The sequence below is a fragment of the Schistocerca serialis genome, chromosome 9, assembly GCF_023864345.2.
Source record: "Schistocerca serialis cubense isolate TAMUIC-IGC-003099 chromosome 9, iqSchSeri2.2, whole genome shotgun sequence".
Taxonomy (NCBI): domain Eukaryota; kingdom Metazoa; phylum Arthropoda; class Insecta; order Orthoptera; family Acrididae; genus Schistocerca; species Schistocerca serialis.
Genome location: NC_064646.1, coordinates 283,411,190 through 283,428,449, shown reverse-complemented (window position 1 = coordinate 283,428,449; position 17,260 = coordinate 283,411,190). Strand labels below are relative to the sequence as shown.

At 41.3% G+C, this 17,260-nt stretch overlaps 1 protein-coding gene across 3 annotated transcripts in view; it reads right to left on the bottom strand.

The window, feature by feature from the left end:
- The window catches only part of LOC126418796 (uncharacterized), an 81,063-nt gene that overhangs the window by 38,163 nt on the left and 25,640 nt on the right, over window positions 1-17,260 (bottom strand). Inside the window, exon 1 of one of the 3 annotated variants that reach the window (XM_050085728.1) lies at window positions 15,381-15,498. The exons of 1 other annotated variant lie outside the window; for it this stretch is intronic. In XM_050085728.1, coding sequence (XP_049941685.1) covers window positions 15,381-15,412 — 32 coding nt within the window. In that variant the 5' untranslated portion in view covers window positions 15,413-15,498. Of the gene's footprint in view, window positions 1-14,696; window positions 14,717-15,380; window positions 15,499-17,260 lie in introns of those variants that run through there. One more of the 3 variants, XM_050085729.1, reaches the window with a different exon arrangement.

The window sequence follows — 17,260 nt, the reverse complement described above, 5'->3', positions numbered from 1 at the left end:
ATGGTTCAAATGGCTCTGAGCACTATGGGACTTAACATCTGAGGTCATTAGTCCCCTAGAACTACTTAAACCAAACTAACCTAAGGACATCACACACATCCATGCTCGAGGCAGGATTCGAACCTGCGACCGTAACGGTCGCGCGGTTCCAGACTGAAGCGCCTAGAACCGCTCGGCCACACCAGCCGGCGTAACGCCTATCCTGGACAAAAAAAGTGAGAAGTGCGCCACCACTACATAATGTGTGTGCAGTTAAATGAGCCTATGTAGCCTACTTGAGTTTGCTTGCTTTTTAATTGCCACTGCCACCTCCACTACCCACCCCCTCCCCCACCCTCCAACGCGCCACCAACAAGGGTCACTGACGCAACAGATCAACTGTTATGCCTAAATGTGACAGTAACAAAACATAGAGGCATTCACTATTGCAATCTCAACGCAAATGTCGAGCAAAAACCATCATCAACTCTTTAACGACGACGTTCTAAATTCATTGTGTATTTCTACAATACAGGATTATGTATTATTTCAGAATAAATAAGCTTATCTACAGTACACGTTAAACGTATTAAAATCCACATTTCTGAACAGTCTTTTGCTCGAGAAAGTCGGAGCCTAGACGGCGAGGAATGGATTGTTTTGAAAGGTGTCAAACTTATGATCCACCTAGCTACAGATAATTTCCTGTACAAGTTTCAGTCGAAAGCAGGCCCACCGTTCTCATGAACTTCGTCTAGAAAACAGGTTTGTTTATTTCATAAACAACATGAGGCAGTGACTGAAAGATATTCAAATGGAATCATGTAATGTCATTTTAACACATGTTAACCGTCGCCTCTCGTCACAGACGCTTCCCTCTGAACTGAGTGGAGATAGTTGGTTTTACGGTAATGTTCTCAACAGCAATAAATCAATACACATAAGCATTTCTTTCCAAAAACTAATCAACACCCGACACAATTTGTTCGTCTAACCAACAACTCGCGTGATCTTGATCTTGCTGTCGCGCAAATTAATCTGCAGTGGACTGTCGTTTTTTCCCTCTCAGATGTTTTCTTATGTTCACAATATTGTTTCTTATGTTTCAGTGTTTCAACGTTCAATCAGCGTTCTGATATCCGCTGCAGGTATTTTAATACGGAAGAACGAAAGAAAGTAAATTACGGAAGAACGTATATGGCACAAAGAAAGAATGTAAATTAGTACATCTCCTGCATGTCATCATCTAGTGAAACCGCAAAGAAAGCAGCTATGCAGCAACATGATGCTGCTCATACGCGTAAGCCAGTCACATATAATTCACAGAAATAATAATATAATGGTAATCTAATCTCGTACAACCCTAGATCACATACATTATTACGTGATCTAGGATACAATTAAGAGTTCGGTGTGAAAATTGACTCCAAAAGAAAAGGTGCATTTGACGCAAGTCACTAGTACACAGCTGAAGCTCTGACGAGCGTCACGCAAAATATGGAACGGTGGCAAAAAGATCTCCAATATCTCTCCCGTCCCGTAACCGCGCCGTACATGGGTGTACGAAAAATCCTAAGAAATCAAAATCTCATTTGCAACCGCATATTCAAGGTCCCACAGAAATATTAAAATTAAAATGTACTTCTACACTTGACAAAATTTTTAATGTAACAATGGCCTTTCAGATTTCTGAATTAGTGTACTGACTAATGCACTAATTATATATTTTATGGAGTAGGAAACAAAGCGTATCGTCGACTGTTATTGTAGGACCAACACCATCAAAGGACCAACGAATCTTTGCAAATACAGTGTTTCTGGGGACAGAAATTATAATTCGGAATAAGCAAAAAATTAGCTAAACTAAAACCGACGGTGTACACAGTTAAAAACATTTCAAACAACGCAAAAACTCTCTTACGGGTGAGAACGTTATTTTCAGTGCATTCACAACATTCTTCGAAGCGCGATAAAGTCTATATCGGATCTGTTCTCTTAAGAAAGTTATCCCCCACGACATACACACGCTGCTCTCAAAAACAGTTGCCCCCTCACAGTCTTAAATTTTCTTACCGTTCGTATTTTACTTCAGACAGTTCTGTTTCAGACTGATCTACTAGCGATAGCGACATAGAGACAGGTAGAACTACTGTAGAATTGTGCCATCGAACGTACGAATTGTGAATAAAATTCTGCTGCAGGAGTATTAAAACAACGTTCTGCGAAAAAATATTGTGCACATTTTCCATTTGTCTATTCACTGAAGCGCATGACATTCCATGGAAACTTTTCACAGAAGCTAATAAATTTTTCTATTCCAAAGCAATTCCTGGCATAAATTTAACGTATCATTTCTATAGTTTCTGTGAGATTCAAAACATTAATAAATGCGTAATAAACGTGTCGGAACGATTATTGTAATTCTTTCGAAAGACTATATTTCGCCTAGATTTGTATATAACCCTAATGATGAGAAGTTCATTAATGATTTGTAGATGTCGATTAATGTCCCACCTGAAACGAAACCAAGGTTAACTTTCTAATACGAATGGGATCCTTGAGTTAGTACAAACGCTACGAACATCGATTGTTTGCTAATTTCTACGAGTATGAATAAAACCGTAAACAGCCTTTCGACAGTCATTTTCATTTTTGCATCTAAGGTACGATCGGGCTTGTAGCTGAAACACAAAGTTTATGACTAGTGAGCTATTAAGACTTTTTATTACTGAAAGAATACATATGAACGGAAGCGTACTTTTGCCTTCCTGGAATCTGTAATACGCCGCGAACGTCGGTTATAAATCTGAAGTCGGCTTCATGAATTGTAATAATGTGCATGAATTTTAATTATGTGTGGATTGAAAACTGTTGAAAATTAGGATACAGGGTAACCCACAATGTCCGCATACAGACTAAAATATTCGAAGGTGATCCCGTTTGCCTTGTTTTGGAGGAAGTTCAATCTCAAGTACGTTTGCATTTCCGTTTAAAGTGTGTTTCAGATAAGACTGTGCCGTAACCATTACAAAGAAGCGATCTCTGAGTTCGTCTGGCTCAATTCACAATTAAAGCTCATAATCCGGGCGCTAACAACCTAGCAGTGGTATGGTTTAAAGTAAAAATCATCAGAAGAATTCACCCTTATAAACAATGACACATAAATTCTCATTCCTTATGCTCTGATATAAATTGAAACACGACAAATCTGCGCCGCGTAGCAGCAGGGACTGGAATGCTATATAAGAATGAGGCAGGCCATCGTCAGTGACCTTCTAAAAACATCATTTCGGCATTCGCCTTAATTTATCTTGGGAAACTACGGAAAATGTAATCAATACAAGTTCATGTTTTAGCCACTACATGAGACATACAGTAGGTCTATGGGAGTGTTTTCCAGGTAAGATCTGCAGGTTTCCTACAAGTACCATCGGACGTTCCGACAATACTGTTAAAGTGAATACGAAATTTCACCGAAATGACTTGCTCATTTGGATACTACGTCGATGTTCAGGTTAATCAGTGAATTTGCTTTGCTATTAGGTATAAACACGATCCCGCTAAACGCTACTTATTTCTTAAGAATTTCACGTGTGAAAAAACTGGGAATTAACGTAAATCAAGAGTGCCGAGCCAAAAACTGCTGGAAACTAAAAACACTGAAATACATTCGTCATTTTGGTGATATAAATGTCCTATATGATTGTAATAATAGATAACAGCTATTCAGTCCGTGGAACATGCTTTATAGTTGTACAGGAAACAAAAGATATTTTAAAACAAATGTCTCTATAATGAGCTGCTGTGGCACACAAATCTACCATCAAACCACAGACGAACTCAAATTTGTACAGCAAGCCAAAACTTTTGCGAGCAATCTCATATTCGTGATAATATGGGGATGTAACACCTTTCCCATACGCTAGGCTGTGTAATAAAATTTCACTACCTTGATGGAAAACGTTTATCAGTACTTTCGTGATTTGTCCACATGAAGATGTTCCTAAGTTTATTTACTTAAACATACCATATATAATCACATGCTTTCTCCATATAAAGATGAGAGGCGACCCCTTTGAAAAGAGTTTGAGTTTTAAATAAAACAACAATAAAGGCAAAATGACTGTAACCATAATGACAATACCTACAACTACATTCTATTGATCAGTATAAATTCATATCGGTTAAAATAATTCAACTCTTCTCACTCTAAGTGTTTACAATTTTTTTAATATCATCAATATAAACCGGTAGTACAGCAGAAATCTAGCAAGTATTTGGAAAGATTCTTTCTGCCGCTAATTACTCTTAGGGAGGCAGCTACCCTGCATATCAATGAATACCATAATCAATAATTACGGATGGTACAGGTAAGATTAACATAACTATCCTTTTACCAACAGTCGTTAAGTCTTGCAGTTACTTCGAAATTGTTCGTCATTCTACGGCAACAAAAATCTGAAACCCTGTATGTCCTCCCCAGGACGCAAGCTAGTTTTTCAAGAATGTAAAGAGGAATGGTAAATGGAACGCAGTAGTCGCTCCTAATAGTTGTGACGACACACCGGAGACAGCGACGACGGAGACTCGGAGTCTCCGTGCAGGCGGACAACCCAACTGGCGACCCGTGTCTGGTGGCTGCTGCAGCATTCCCCCCCAGCTCTTGAGCTGGGCGCCGACCCACAATTGCGGCGCAAATCAATACAGCAGTCCTGCTGGAACACGCGTGTGGCAGCGCCAACGTAGATGAGCGACGGGTATTACACATCCCGCCGATTTGTTCGCGATAGTCCACATCAATACAAGGGCATCATTATTGTAAAACCTGTGGAAGCATTTCAATCGTACTTACACACAGTTCATCTGCTTCCTTATTCAAGTTTATCTATGCGCAGACTTTCTTAAAAAAAAAAAAAACTTCGTGCTATTTCTCACATTGTACTTCAGTAAGTCTATCATTTCTCCTTTCTGTTGAATTCGCAGATGGCACGCGTGCAGAAAATTTGTCAGTACCTTAACATACAGGGTTTTTACCATCTGAGTTCTATCATCATCATCATCATCATCATTACCACCACCACCATCATCATCGAAAACAACAACAAAAATACGACACGCTTTCATCAGTCACCTACACGACGCAGTCACAGTAAAGATATCAGACCGGCTAATAACCTAAGTGGTGTCAACTAGAAAAGCTTCTACCAGGCCTTAAGCCCCATCATTTATTAGATAAAAATGTGTACGACCTAATTTTTCTGCTTTCATCCTGGATGTCAGTAAAAGATTGCAAGTCGGGGAAGTAATGTTTGACTGATTGATTGAAGAGGGTTATGGGACTAAACGGCGAGGTCATCAGTCTCGCGATTCCAAAGTTACTCGCGGAAGAGAGCGGGTCCGCTAAAAGTGGACGGATCCAGTCAGACGCATCAAACTATAAAACGAGAAAGTCAAAAGACAGAGTAGAAGGCATAAACGGGGAGAGCAAGGAAGCAATGTTTCGTTACTCGTATTTATACGTGACTCCCGGCTGTTCGCGATCCATAACGCCATTGTACTGTCCCCAAGTGGGAGTTGTCGAGCACTTCTGCGAGTTAATCGCACTGGCTGAACCACCCGGCGACAAAGCTGCGCAGCGTCTTTCGGGTAAACGATATTTCTCTTACGATTCTTCTGAGAACCTTTCAGGCATCAGAATTCCTCACAACTAGACTTGTCTGGTCGTTATATTCCAATACTCCTGGATACTCTACAGCTGTGACTGATAAAACTATCTGTTAACCGATCGTGTAGACAAACGAAGTCACATCGCCGCTTTTAGAACGTAATAATTACAATATGTAGTACGTATCGATTAATACACGGATACTTGTCTACGGTGGAATTCAAACTCCTAACCCATCGTTTACAGTCAACTACAGCGATAAGTTTAACCACATTTATCATTACAAATATTCTGTTTCCATTGCGTTTCTCCCGCCTGCTTAGCTGGGTGGTTACGTGCTTGCCTCCCATGCAGCGGGTTCGATTCCCGATCATCATCATCATCATCATCATCATCATCATCATCATCATCATCGTCATCATTTCATCCTCATCACCGGAACGCAAGTCGCCCAGTGTGGCGTCGACTGCAATAAGACTTGCACTCGGCGGCCGAACTTCCCCTTCCCCGAATGGGGCCTCCCGGCCAACAATGCCATACGCCCATTTCATTTCATTTTTTTCCCACTGTGTGTTCCGATACTCCTAGAAACCTGTTAGTTATAAACATGAACATTACGTAGCATGTAATCTCAATGACAGGGTAGAACATCATTTTTTCTCAATGGGGATCCACTGTCTTAACCAGCGAAACCTCGCTGCGTACAAAATTATTAGCTTATGCTGAACAGCGAGCTTTTTAACCAGCGTTATTGTCTGCCACTCTTTTACGCAATTCAAAGAAATAAGGTTTTAATGATGGTTTGAGAGCTGGTTGCAAGAGCTGTTACTTTTCATGGTTGCAGTGTACTCCCATTTAACAATTAGTATCGTAGATGCGTCTTGTCAACCGCTACTTCTCCTACGTGTACCTCTTATTTGCAATTTCATTTTCAAAATGTTCAAATGTGTGTGAATTCCTATTGGACCACACTTCTGAGGTCATCGGCCCCTAGAATACTACTTAAAATAACTTATGCTAAGAACAACATACACACCCATGCCCGAGGGAGGACTCGACCCTCCATCGGGAGGGACCGCGCAATTTCATTCTTATTTCTAGATTTTGGTGGGCAGTAAGGGAAAGTAAGGACAGTCACAGACACAAAAAATAGCAAATGAGCCTGTACGGAACACCACACACTATCGTAAATTTTACCACTTAACGAAGCAACATAACAACGTGCATTCTTCCTTATGAGACTTAATGCTTTCCCGATTTTTCCTTCTCTCGTTCTACAGTATAAATGAGGTGAAGACGCACGTTATCCATTTATGGTTAACGAAGCTCTGAATAATGTCAGACATACGCAAAATACGTATAAAAATATCGCTCCCCAGATGAGTCAGTCACATGGTGCCGCTCTAGCGTTTTCGTAACCTGATAGCTACTTACATACATCGCAGGGTGGTAGTTAAATATTCTTCTAGAATCAATACATCTGGGAAACGCCCCCGTCATAATAGTAAAAGGGTAAGTGGATGACAGACGTGCAAATATGTGATATTGGCCTAGAAAGAGAGAAATACTACAGTTTCGGCTTAGCAAGAGAGAAATACCCGTAAACAACGGAAAACTAAAGCATAATGGTCGAACGGTGAACAAAATCTCTTATCCGAATGCGAATCCAGTGTAGGAACCACTGCATCACTTAACTGAATAAACTGTCAAATTACACCAAACACGCAGTGGGCAAGTACCTGAAAAATACGTGTGTGAATATTTCGTATTGCAATAATATATAGAACCCATAAGTCGTTAGCGCATCAACTATTTTGAAAGCAGAAGAAACACAAGATTTCTATTTAATAGAAATATCGTATTAAGTTAATAGTCCTTATCCTATTCTGATATAATAGCCCTGAATCTCTGCAACTTGAACGTGAGGAATAAAAGTAGTAAAAAACAGCAAAATTATTGTATCACCCTCCACCACCACAAGTACGAAAAGTCCTGCCAAAGGAAACAAAATGAGTGATGACACAATGTAAAAATTCCAAGCCTATTTTGTGGGACGCCACGACATACCTACAATATAGTTTGTTGAGCACAATCACCTACTGTGTCAATAGCCATCGGTAACGGTAGTATTTATGCTAAATATTATACAAACTGGTAGCGCCGAAAGTTTCTTTACAAAGTAGCCCGTAGATACAATGTTTCGAAGCAGGACATATTGCTCCGCACTTCGCAACACGGAAAGAGAAATGCTTTAGCAGAGTATTTGTTTCCCGGTCATCAGATTAGTCTAGTGCTTAACTCAATAAGTACGTTGTTCTTGTGTGTGTGTGTGTGTGTGTGTGTGTGTGTGAGAGAGAGAGAGAGAGAGAGAGAGAGAGAGGGAGGGAGGGAGGGAGGGAGGGAGAGAGGGAGGGAGGGAGGAAGGAGGATGAAAGAGCGCGCGAGGAGGGAGGGAGGGAGAGGGAGAGATTTATGGGGGGGGGGGGGGAGGACTGCAGAACTAGAGAGAGGACGGGTAGCAGCTCGCTGCAGTGAAAAGGAGGGGAGGGGCCGGACAGAGAGAGAGAGAGAGAGAGAGAGAGAGAGAGAGAGAGAGTGTGTGTGCGTGTGTGTGTGTGTGTGTGTGTGTGTGTGTGGTCTTTTAAGTAGGACCGTGATATTCTGCTTCCTAGAACACGGTGCCATTAATTACTGTATCTGAATAGGCCCTTCTCAAACTTTTGACACGAGAAGATAAAATTTTCCTTAGCCGGATATGGCAGAAATTCGTATGGAGAGGACAAATAACACATATTCAAAGCCATCATGAACAGATTTGTTCCTTCAAAAAAAATGGCTCTGAGCACAATGGGACTTAACATCTACGGTCATCAGTCCCCTAGAACTTAGAACTACTTAAACCTAACTAAGGACAGCACACAACACCCAGTCATCACGAGGCAGAGAAAATCCCTGACCCCGCCGGGAATCGAACCCGGGAACCCGGGCGTGGGAAGCGAGAACGCTACCGCACGACCACGAGCTGCGGACTTTGTTCCTTCAATTGTGATTTTCAGAGTAGACATCTTAATTAATTTGGTTTAAAAAATATATTACTTGGTCTCATCTTCGCCGTCCCTCTTTTTTTTAAAAAAAAGAAAAAATATGTTTGTATCTATTAATTCAATATTTTTCCGTGCTAGAAGAAGCGCCTGAAGTCATTTGTGAAATGGTCGAATGGCACTGCTGGCCGGCGGATCCGCCTGGGGTACTTCGGCTCAGTGCAAGTCTTGCTACTTCACACCACTTCGGCCACTTGCGTGTCGATAATGAGACGACGATGATGACAGCACAACACCCAGTTCCCTAGCGGACAAAAATCTCCAACGCAGACAGAAATCGAACCTTCGACACCACGCTGTCGAGGCAGCTACGCTAATCATTTGATCACGAGATACGGGCTCAATCTTTGGTAATGAGTGGAAATCAAGCGCGTTGCAGTTTAATAAGGCAAAGGAAAACTGTAGTCATAGACAACCGCATAGAGATTTAGAGAACCCGAAACATTTTTTGTATGTCAGTTTTTCCTCTCAGTGCATGTCACAAATCTCTTATTTAAATCGTCGGATACGGAATACATCACATTTTTCCTGAAAAATATTTCAATGTAGAACCCAGAAGCCTACTTACATGTAACATCCAAGGTGCAGTATTACTTCTTTCTCTCATACATGTAACGAAGCCTTACCCATTTATATGAGGAATACAATTGGTTTACGTGGAATCCAACCTACTGTGCAAACTGACATTTTTCACAGCCATGTAGAAAAGTTTCTACCTCCTACTTATTCGCTCATCATCTGACATTAACACGAATAATTTAAAAAATTCAGTGAAACCTATAATAAAACACCGACCCCCTCTAATAATATATTTCAATCGCTCTTCCCTCCCACGACTCATAATGATCGTTCATTTTCTGTCGTTTGTTTAGCCACTCCTGAAATGATTTTAGGTACGTAACACGGTGGTTCAGTACCTGGAGTTGAATGTCCCAGGAACCCAGGAACATTCTCCTCGTATCGACAAAATATCATCAAACGTCATAGAAAAACAAATGCAACGAGTGGAAAGCAATGATGTGAATCTGTTAATAAAAACATAAGGGATTGTTTACGTTTTTGGTGTAAGAAAGGCGTCGACGCTTGTAGAATCATTTATGACACCAAACAGAGTAAAGCAGCCCGCAGGCGAAAACATGGCTTTTTACGACAAGTTTCGAATGTGGCCAGGCTGTAAAATTTCACTAAATTACAGAAAACAATAGAGGTGGGGTACTGGTTAAGACACTTAACTTCTGTCAGAAAATAGGTAATCCATATCATTGCACGAGCACAAGTATTTTTGTTTATTTGCAGGGCCATCTTCCGCAGCAGCTGTTCTTCACCAGACGCCTTACTTCTATTTGCAAAACACGTCGTTAGTCTCACTGGAAATATGGTATACGTACTGTCTCAAGATTTGAATATTAAATTGTACGCCAAATTTATTGAGAAAATATGTTTTTAATTTACAAACGGCAAAGTTTTTTACTGTCTCGAGATTTGAATATTAAATTGTACGCCAAATTTATTTAGAAAAAATGTTTTTAATCTACAAACGGCAAAGTACAGAAACGCTATCTACTTGTATACAGTCTTTCCAGAATGGCCACATAGGAAGCTTTGCAAATACAGTAAAAACGAAATGCGTCTCATGGAAAAGAGCCTTAAATTACTGTAAGCGTCAGACGGAAGAAAGAATAATAATTTGTGTTTCACTGGCCTTTGTACATCAGCCATTCAGCTGATACGAGCGGGAAAGGCTTAGATATGTAATGTATTTTCCTATTTGAGTTTTAACGTCTTTAGAACTGAATGCTTTTATTATAATTGCATTCAGTTCAGATTCATTTAAATCAAAACCCATGCCTAAGACAGTATTCGAACACTCTACTTCCGGTTTACGAATCAAGACCACTTGACATCCGCGCCATGTTTTCGTGGTTTCCCTAAGTCACTCTACAAAACATACTGTATTGGTTGCACTGAATATCCCTTGGCCGATTGCCTTCCCCATTCTTCTTCAACTGAGTAAGTGAAGCACCGACGCATAATCCAAGAAATACATCATATTCATGCAAAATTGTTACAATTTTTTTACACCTAATACGAATTATTGGGAAAATCAAATAAAAGAACTAGCTGACAGTTTAAGGTTTCCCATAGCCGTTAGGTTTTCTACCACAATAAAATGAGCTGACAGAACCAATGTGATATCTTTCCCTAAATTGTATTTGTATCTAGTAAACAGCATAAATCAAGACGACAAAGAGGGAAGGAGATGATAACGTCAGACGTAAAATGCGAGAGAAAAAAAAAACTATATAAATCCATTCCTAAACGAGCAAAGTATAAAAATATGCACAAGAAAGAACGGTAATGGCAGACATATAGTTTACCACGTGGTAGTCACAATGACGGCTGAAAACGAGAAATTAGAGTGTACCTACGTTCAAAGACCTAAGTGACGCCTACGAGACAGAGACGTTTTAGGTCGTGCTTCCAGTGTGAACAGCTCTTTACGGGCTGGAGAACGACGGTTGGGCAGTGAGTTCAAAGGAGATAGCCAGTACACAATGCTCTCACAAGGTGTTTCAGCGCGGCCTCCCTATTGTGCTTCCTCTCGGCCGCCTGCAAGAACTCGCTACCTTGCAGCTGCATACCTGAGCAACTCTCACCAAGCGACGTTGCCATGTTGTGCGCACACTTCCGTAAGTGTAGCGACCTTCGAACAGCTGCCGTCTAGCTTTCGAGTACAAAGAGAGGCGCCTAGCTCCGTATGTTTGCATTTACCACAACAACAATGACTTCATCACACTACATTCTTACAATCACACTACATTCTTACAATAAACCAAGAGTTGTAAATGTCTAATGTTAAACTGTAGACCACATTATAACTGGCTGGTAAGTCAGTTCGAAGGTCGGAAGGATTTTAAAGAGCGTACCACCTCCAAAAGGACCGAGCTCAGTGAAGCATTGCAGAGCTCAAACAATTTATCTCCATAACAATGGCACCGTATACCGTTATCCCGAATAATTCGACAGATCTTACAATATCTAACTGAACTTTTTTACAAAATTTCGCGCTGCCGACTGAACCTAACCCTCCAGTTCACAGCCAACCACGCCATCGACTGTAATTTTTGCCGTTGCTATTGAATTAAAGGCTACAATGCTATAATTTGAGCATCTTAGAGAAAGATGGCGTGTGATCTTTTCTAATGAATAGCATTCGTCCAATTTAAATTTACGCTAGGTTAGACTCACTGCACTGGCCGAATAATGGTGAAGTGTGGTTCAGGTTAGATGCTAATTTTTTTCGAAACTGCTTATGTGAAATCTTAAAGAACTACTAGTCATCTGATTTGACGACGGACTTAAACTAGCACGTAGAAAGGCGGTGTAAAACGAGGAAAGAGTTCATTGAAATCCGTCCGCTGTATGTTCAGCAACGAGCTTAGAAAGGCGTCAATATTTAATGATCGTCTGTTACGTAATACCAATTACCGCTGCTCAAGCAGAGATTATATGACAAAGATCTCTTTAAAGCTCATATTGAAACGAAAGACCACATTTCGTTCTTCCAACTCACGTATGTAACGGCTCACAACACTCATATATGAAAAAGTACGCGACAGTTTACATTTACGAGCTCAAGAATCTCTAGACCCAAGTTACAAAGAACAACAAAATTTTTTGTCGTCCAACGGGAACTGCAACATATGAATTTTCAGCTAGAGCCTGTTGTGAAGGTTCCAAAGCGAGATTCCCACTTTAAAACTGTTGCAATACTTATGCCAAGGCACGGATTTTGGTCGAAATGTTGCATCTAGTTGTTGTTGCCCCCCCCCCCCCCCCCCCACCCCACTTCTCGCTCAACATAAGCTTTTCCTTTCTTTCCCTTTTCGGAGTTTCTAGAATCACCAAGATATTACTATTTAACAACCGGGAGAGGCAGATGTAGCGCAGTGGTTAATCCAGTGAAAACTAGTGAAGCACGGTTCACTCATATCACGCGACCATCCTGGTTCACATTTTTCGTGGTTTCGTTAATTCACTGTATGATAAATACTGGGTCAGTTCTCTAAAGTGCGCTCTGCTCTATTTCAGTATCGCTGAACTAGTTCTCGTCTAATGACCTCGATGCCGACAGAACTAACTTTGGCCTAGCCTCTATTGCCTTACAAAACAGCAAAGCAAACTCGCTCGGGTAACAGCGCGTCCATCTTCTTTTTTTTTTCTTCATTTCACGTCTCCCTTCGTTAAGGCAATGGTGGGTGACGTGCGTAACACATTCAGCCATCCTGCTGGAAGTGGCATGAGAACCTACTGCAAGAAAACGTCCGTGCAGTGGATTGAAACATTATTTCCAGAATGAATATTTCCTGTCTACGGAGGGCACAACGCAAGTGTCCTTATGAAAGTTAACTGAGAGGTATTATGAATCGCGCAGTTCCACTACACAGTGTCCGTTAGCCGACAAACATGAATCATACATCACACACACTCCCTCACCAAGGTTGTTTCAGTACTTGTCGCTCTCTCTCTCTCGCTCTCCTCGCCAAGGAAACTACACACAGTTTCCGATTTCACAAGCAAAAACGAATGGTGTTCATTTTGTGATAACTGGAATTACAATCAACGTAAAACTCACATCTAATACTGAAACATTTTAAGCAAATGTTAACAAATTACTGTTTTGCACACCCTGTATGCATTCTAAAGTTGTTCATAGTTTTTCTTTTTTCATTTTGTATCTAGGTGCGGCACGTTTACTGAGCTGTCACAATGCCAGTTGCAGGTGTTTCCGGGTACAAACATAGCCGTGTGTCAATCTTCCAGGTGATTCATGACAGTATGAGCCGAATTAGGGGATTAATGTGTTATTTATTCTGATCGGGGGTGTACAAAGACTGAGAGTAATCGCCATTACTTTCCTGTAATTTGTTTCATTTACATTCATATGTTTTGTGTTGATGAAAGACAAAGTGGTATATCTCAAGTTCGCGAACTACTACCCTAAATGGATAGCGGAATGTCTCATCGGTTATGTGATATTGCCTTCCAATGTAGGAAAAAAACACTCTCGTAATACTTTGATGTTTATCTGTGAGCCCTGTGTACGGAAATGACGTTCAGTATGACTGTTTTCGCGGATAACTACATTTTCTCACATCTGGTCAGCATACGACTGCAAGTTTCGCCGAAATTATTACCTGCTAAACTATTCTCTGACCAGTATTACAAAAACGATTGAAACTGAGACAAACAAACCGACCGGAACGTGAATGGCGTCACATACCGTGACGCATGAAAGAACTACGCTTATCACTACGCAGTTACCGTTATCGCCATGTCAGTATGTTGTTTGGCGCTCGTCCCAGGCACCAGCACTACAGATGATAATTCCAAACCTCTGGAATGTTGTTTCATTCCTAAATGGAATTATGAAGATTTCTAATTGTACGGAAACGAGTTAATTTCCCAGCAAAATTAAAAAAGAAATAAAACGAAAAAGTAACATCTACATATTTCCTCCTCGCCTGATGGCAATAAAATCATTGAAATGATATTTATTTGTTCATTATGTTCGGCAAAAATAACAGAGTGCCCACACTTGTGTCCTCCAAAGTCTTGTAGCATTCAAGCTGTTCAGAATTTACTTGTTACAGTATTACGAACAGCAGATATCGCGAAAACCAGGGATATTCCGTCTAATGTTATTACTGTATCTCGGCTATAACAGCTGTTACCATGGGGATACATTTACAGTTCAACCGGGAACGCACAAAACACGAACTTACACTAATTTAATAAGGGCTACAAATAGCCTCGGGCGAGGCCCCGCGATGACGTCAGCAGTGGCCACTGAGGCACGCAGTAACGGGACAAAGGAAATCGTTGAAAACGTTTCAAACTTTTGCAAGTAAATATTTACTACATTTCATACCACACTAATGACAGAATACCTCATCTCCTCTTTGATGCGATGGTACGACGGCGTGCGATTATTTTTTGCCACTCATGTCCTGTGACGACCTGATGTTAAATTATGTTCTACCGTCGCGCACCGATTTGTGTAACTTCCACTGAATGTGGCAGATACACGTTTCTGTGGGTTAGATTTCCCTTGTAAGATGTAGACAGCGTCCCGATTCCTGTAAAAATCCGGATTATACGTTCAATATGACTACCGTCCGAACAGTAGCGACGCAGTATTTTCGTCGCTGTGCTATTTTCGTCTGGAACGTTCTAGCAACAAAGCATGACTATAGGCCTCATTTTAACGTTCGCGGTAAGGTTCCCACTAACGAGAGTCATTTCGGAACGTACCCCGACAACGAGAGAGAGTACGCTGCGTAACTAAAAAAAAGTGATTTGTTTAAAAAGTGTAGTTATATTTAGCTCAGAGCTAAATTAATAAACTTCACTGAGCATTTAATAATACAAGCACTTCAGCTCGTCTGCATGGGCGTTATAACTAAGAAATCCCCAAGATGAATAATTCTTTTATACGGAATCGACGACGGCTGCCGTTCCGGCATTTTGCTTTTCGTTCCCCCTCGGCGCGGCCACAGTCGCAACGGATAGAAATAATTCCACAGCGAAGAGAATTTAAGTCGTGATGATGCAGTAAACGACACAAGTCTCACCAATGGTTTACAACGCGTGCGCCCCCCCTCATTTTGAGACTGATCACAGATCAAAAGGCAGGCGGGCGGGCGGGCCAGAGAAGAGATGATGGTCTTGCGTTGCTGGGTCGGCAGCTGCAGCTACTACTAGGCAGCCGAGAGCCGCGCGCCTGCGCACTGAGCTCGCCTGTGACGTCACTACCGGGCCAGCGCGCGCCTACTTGCAGCGCCGGGTACGGGAAGGAGGAAGGTTCCGAAGGCATGGCGAGGGTAGGGGGAATCGGTTCCCACAACAGGCGGATCGTTACCACGGGAGAAGCGCAGCTTGCGACCGAAGAGAGAAATTCTGTTCTGAGCCTCTTCTCGTACCGTACCTGACGCACCCAAAGCTGGCGCGAATCGATTACATGCGGCAACATCGCACCGACCGCTGAATCACAGCTGCATGCCGCTCCGTCTAAAAAGTGGCAACAGCGCGGCTATCGTACTCGATTCGTAATGAGGCCTTGCCCGCCTTTTCTTGCTAAAGCGTTGAATAAAATTTTTCGGTTTGGGGTGTGAAATACATTAACTGTTGCTACTGTATTTTGTCGATGGAAACACAGGACACATCGCGTTTCTCAAACTTGCAGCATTCTATTCTTAATTTTTATGGCCATAGTATCTGTAGCTGCTGTATGAATACTTCTTAACGCTTGGAATTACTTATACTGAGCGAGGTGACGCACTGGACTCGTTTTCGGGAGGGCATTGGTTCAAATCCAGATTTAGGTTTTCCGTTACTCCCCTACATAGTTTCCAGGGGTATATCCTTGTAGTTCTTATTAGTACACGACCGACTTCTTTCCTCAATCCGTCGTCAACGGGACATGAAACCCTACTCTTTTGGAATCATTCACAATATTCTCCATTCTTCTGGGAGAATTTTGTTGCAGATCCGTAGCTGACGATAATTCTGGAAATAACTTTCCACAGAATATTTTATTACTTTATTTGCTCGCAACTAGCTTCAGTGCCGAAGAGCTCACGCTCGTTGGTGCCAGTATTGGTTTTCACTGTACTAGCCTGGCACACGGATGGATAAAATCATGTTTAACGCGTCTTGGCACAAATTAGGAAAGTGTAGCAGTGGAAAATTTATTTCATGAGAAAGAGAAAGAAAGGATTGGATCTCTCTCCGGAACTACTAAATTTGTTGTCACAGATACACATATTTTACACTTACGATTCTTTTTAATAACAAAAAAACGGCTTGTTAACCACTGAAGAGTGTTGATGTACTTGAGATATTTACGTAATTTACTCCTAGAAAGAGTGCAAGCAGATGAGATGGTACTTGAGATATTTACGTAATTTACTCCTAGAAAGAGTGCAAGCAGATGAGATGAGACCTTAAGAAAATGGACCCCTTCAGTGTGTTAAACGAACTGTTTTTGATATCCAAATGAACCTAATTTCAAAAAATATAAACGTGTACGGTGGCAAAATACGCATCTAATCATTGCATAGACACCTGCAGTGTTAATGAAATGTTTCTAGAATTGTGACCGTACCAATACACAAAAATACGTAGCACTTCCTGTACATTTCACAGCTACTTCGCGCAAATGCATCACTCGTGTCTCGTCTTCGGCTTTCATACGGTGATGATTCAGCGTGCAGTGACTCAATACTGGGTTTTCCATTCAGTTCACGTGTCATAGCTAACGTAATCCGTCCAGATTCATTGTAGCCAATTTAGAAACTGCGAATGAAAAAGAATACTCCAGATCCTACAAACATTGCAAGGTAAACGAACGCAGAAATTTAACGGCATTTTGAGCCAGACAGGTGGTTAAACGGATGCTGTAGGGCGTTACCGACTACCTTGTACCTAGTGCTATTATGAGAGAGTACAATTA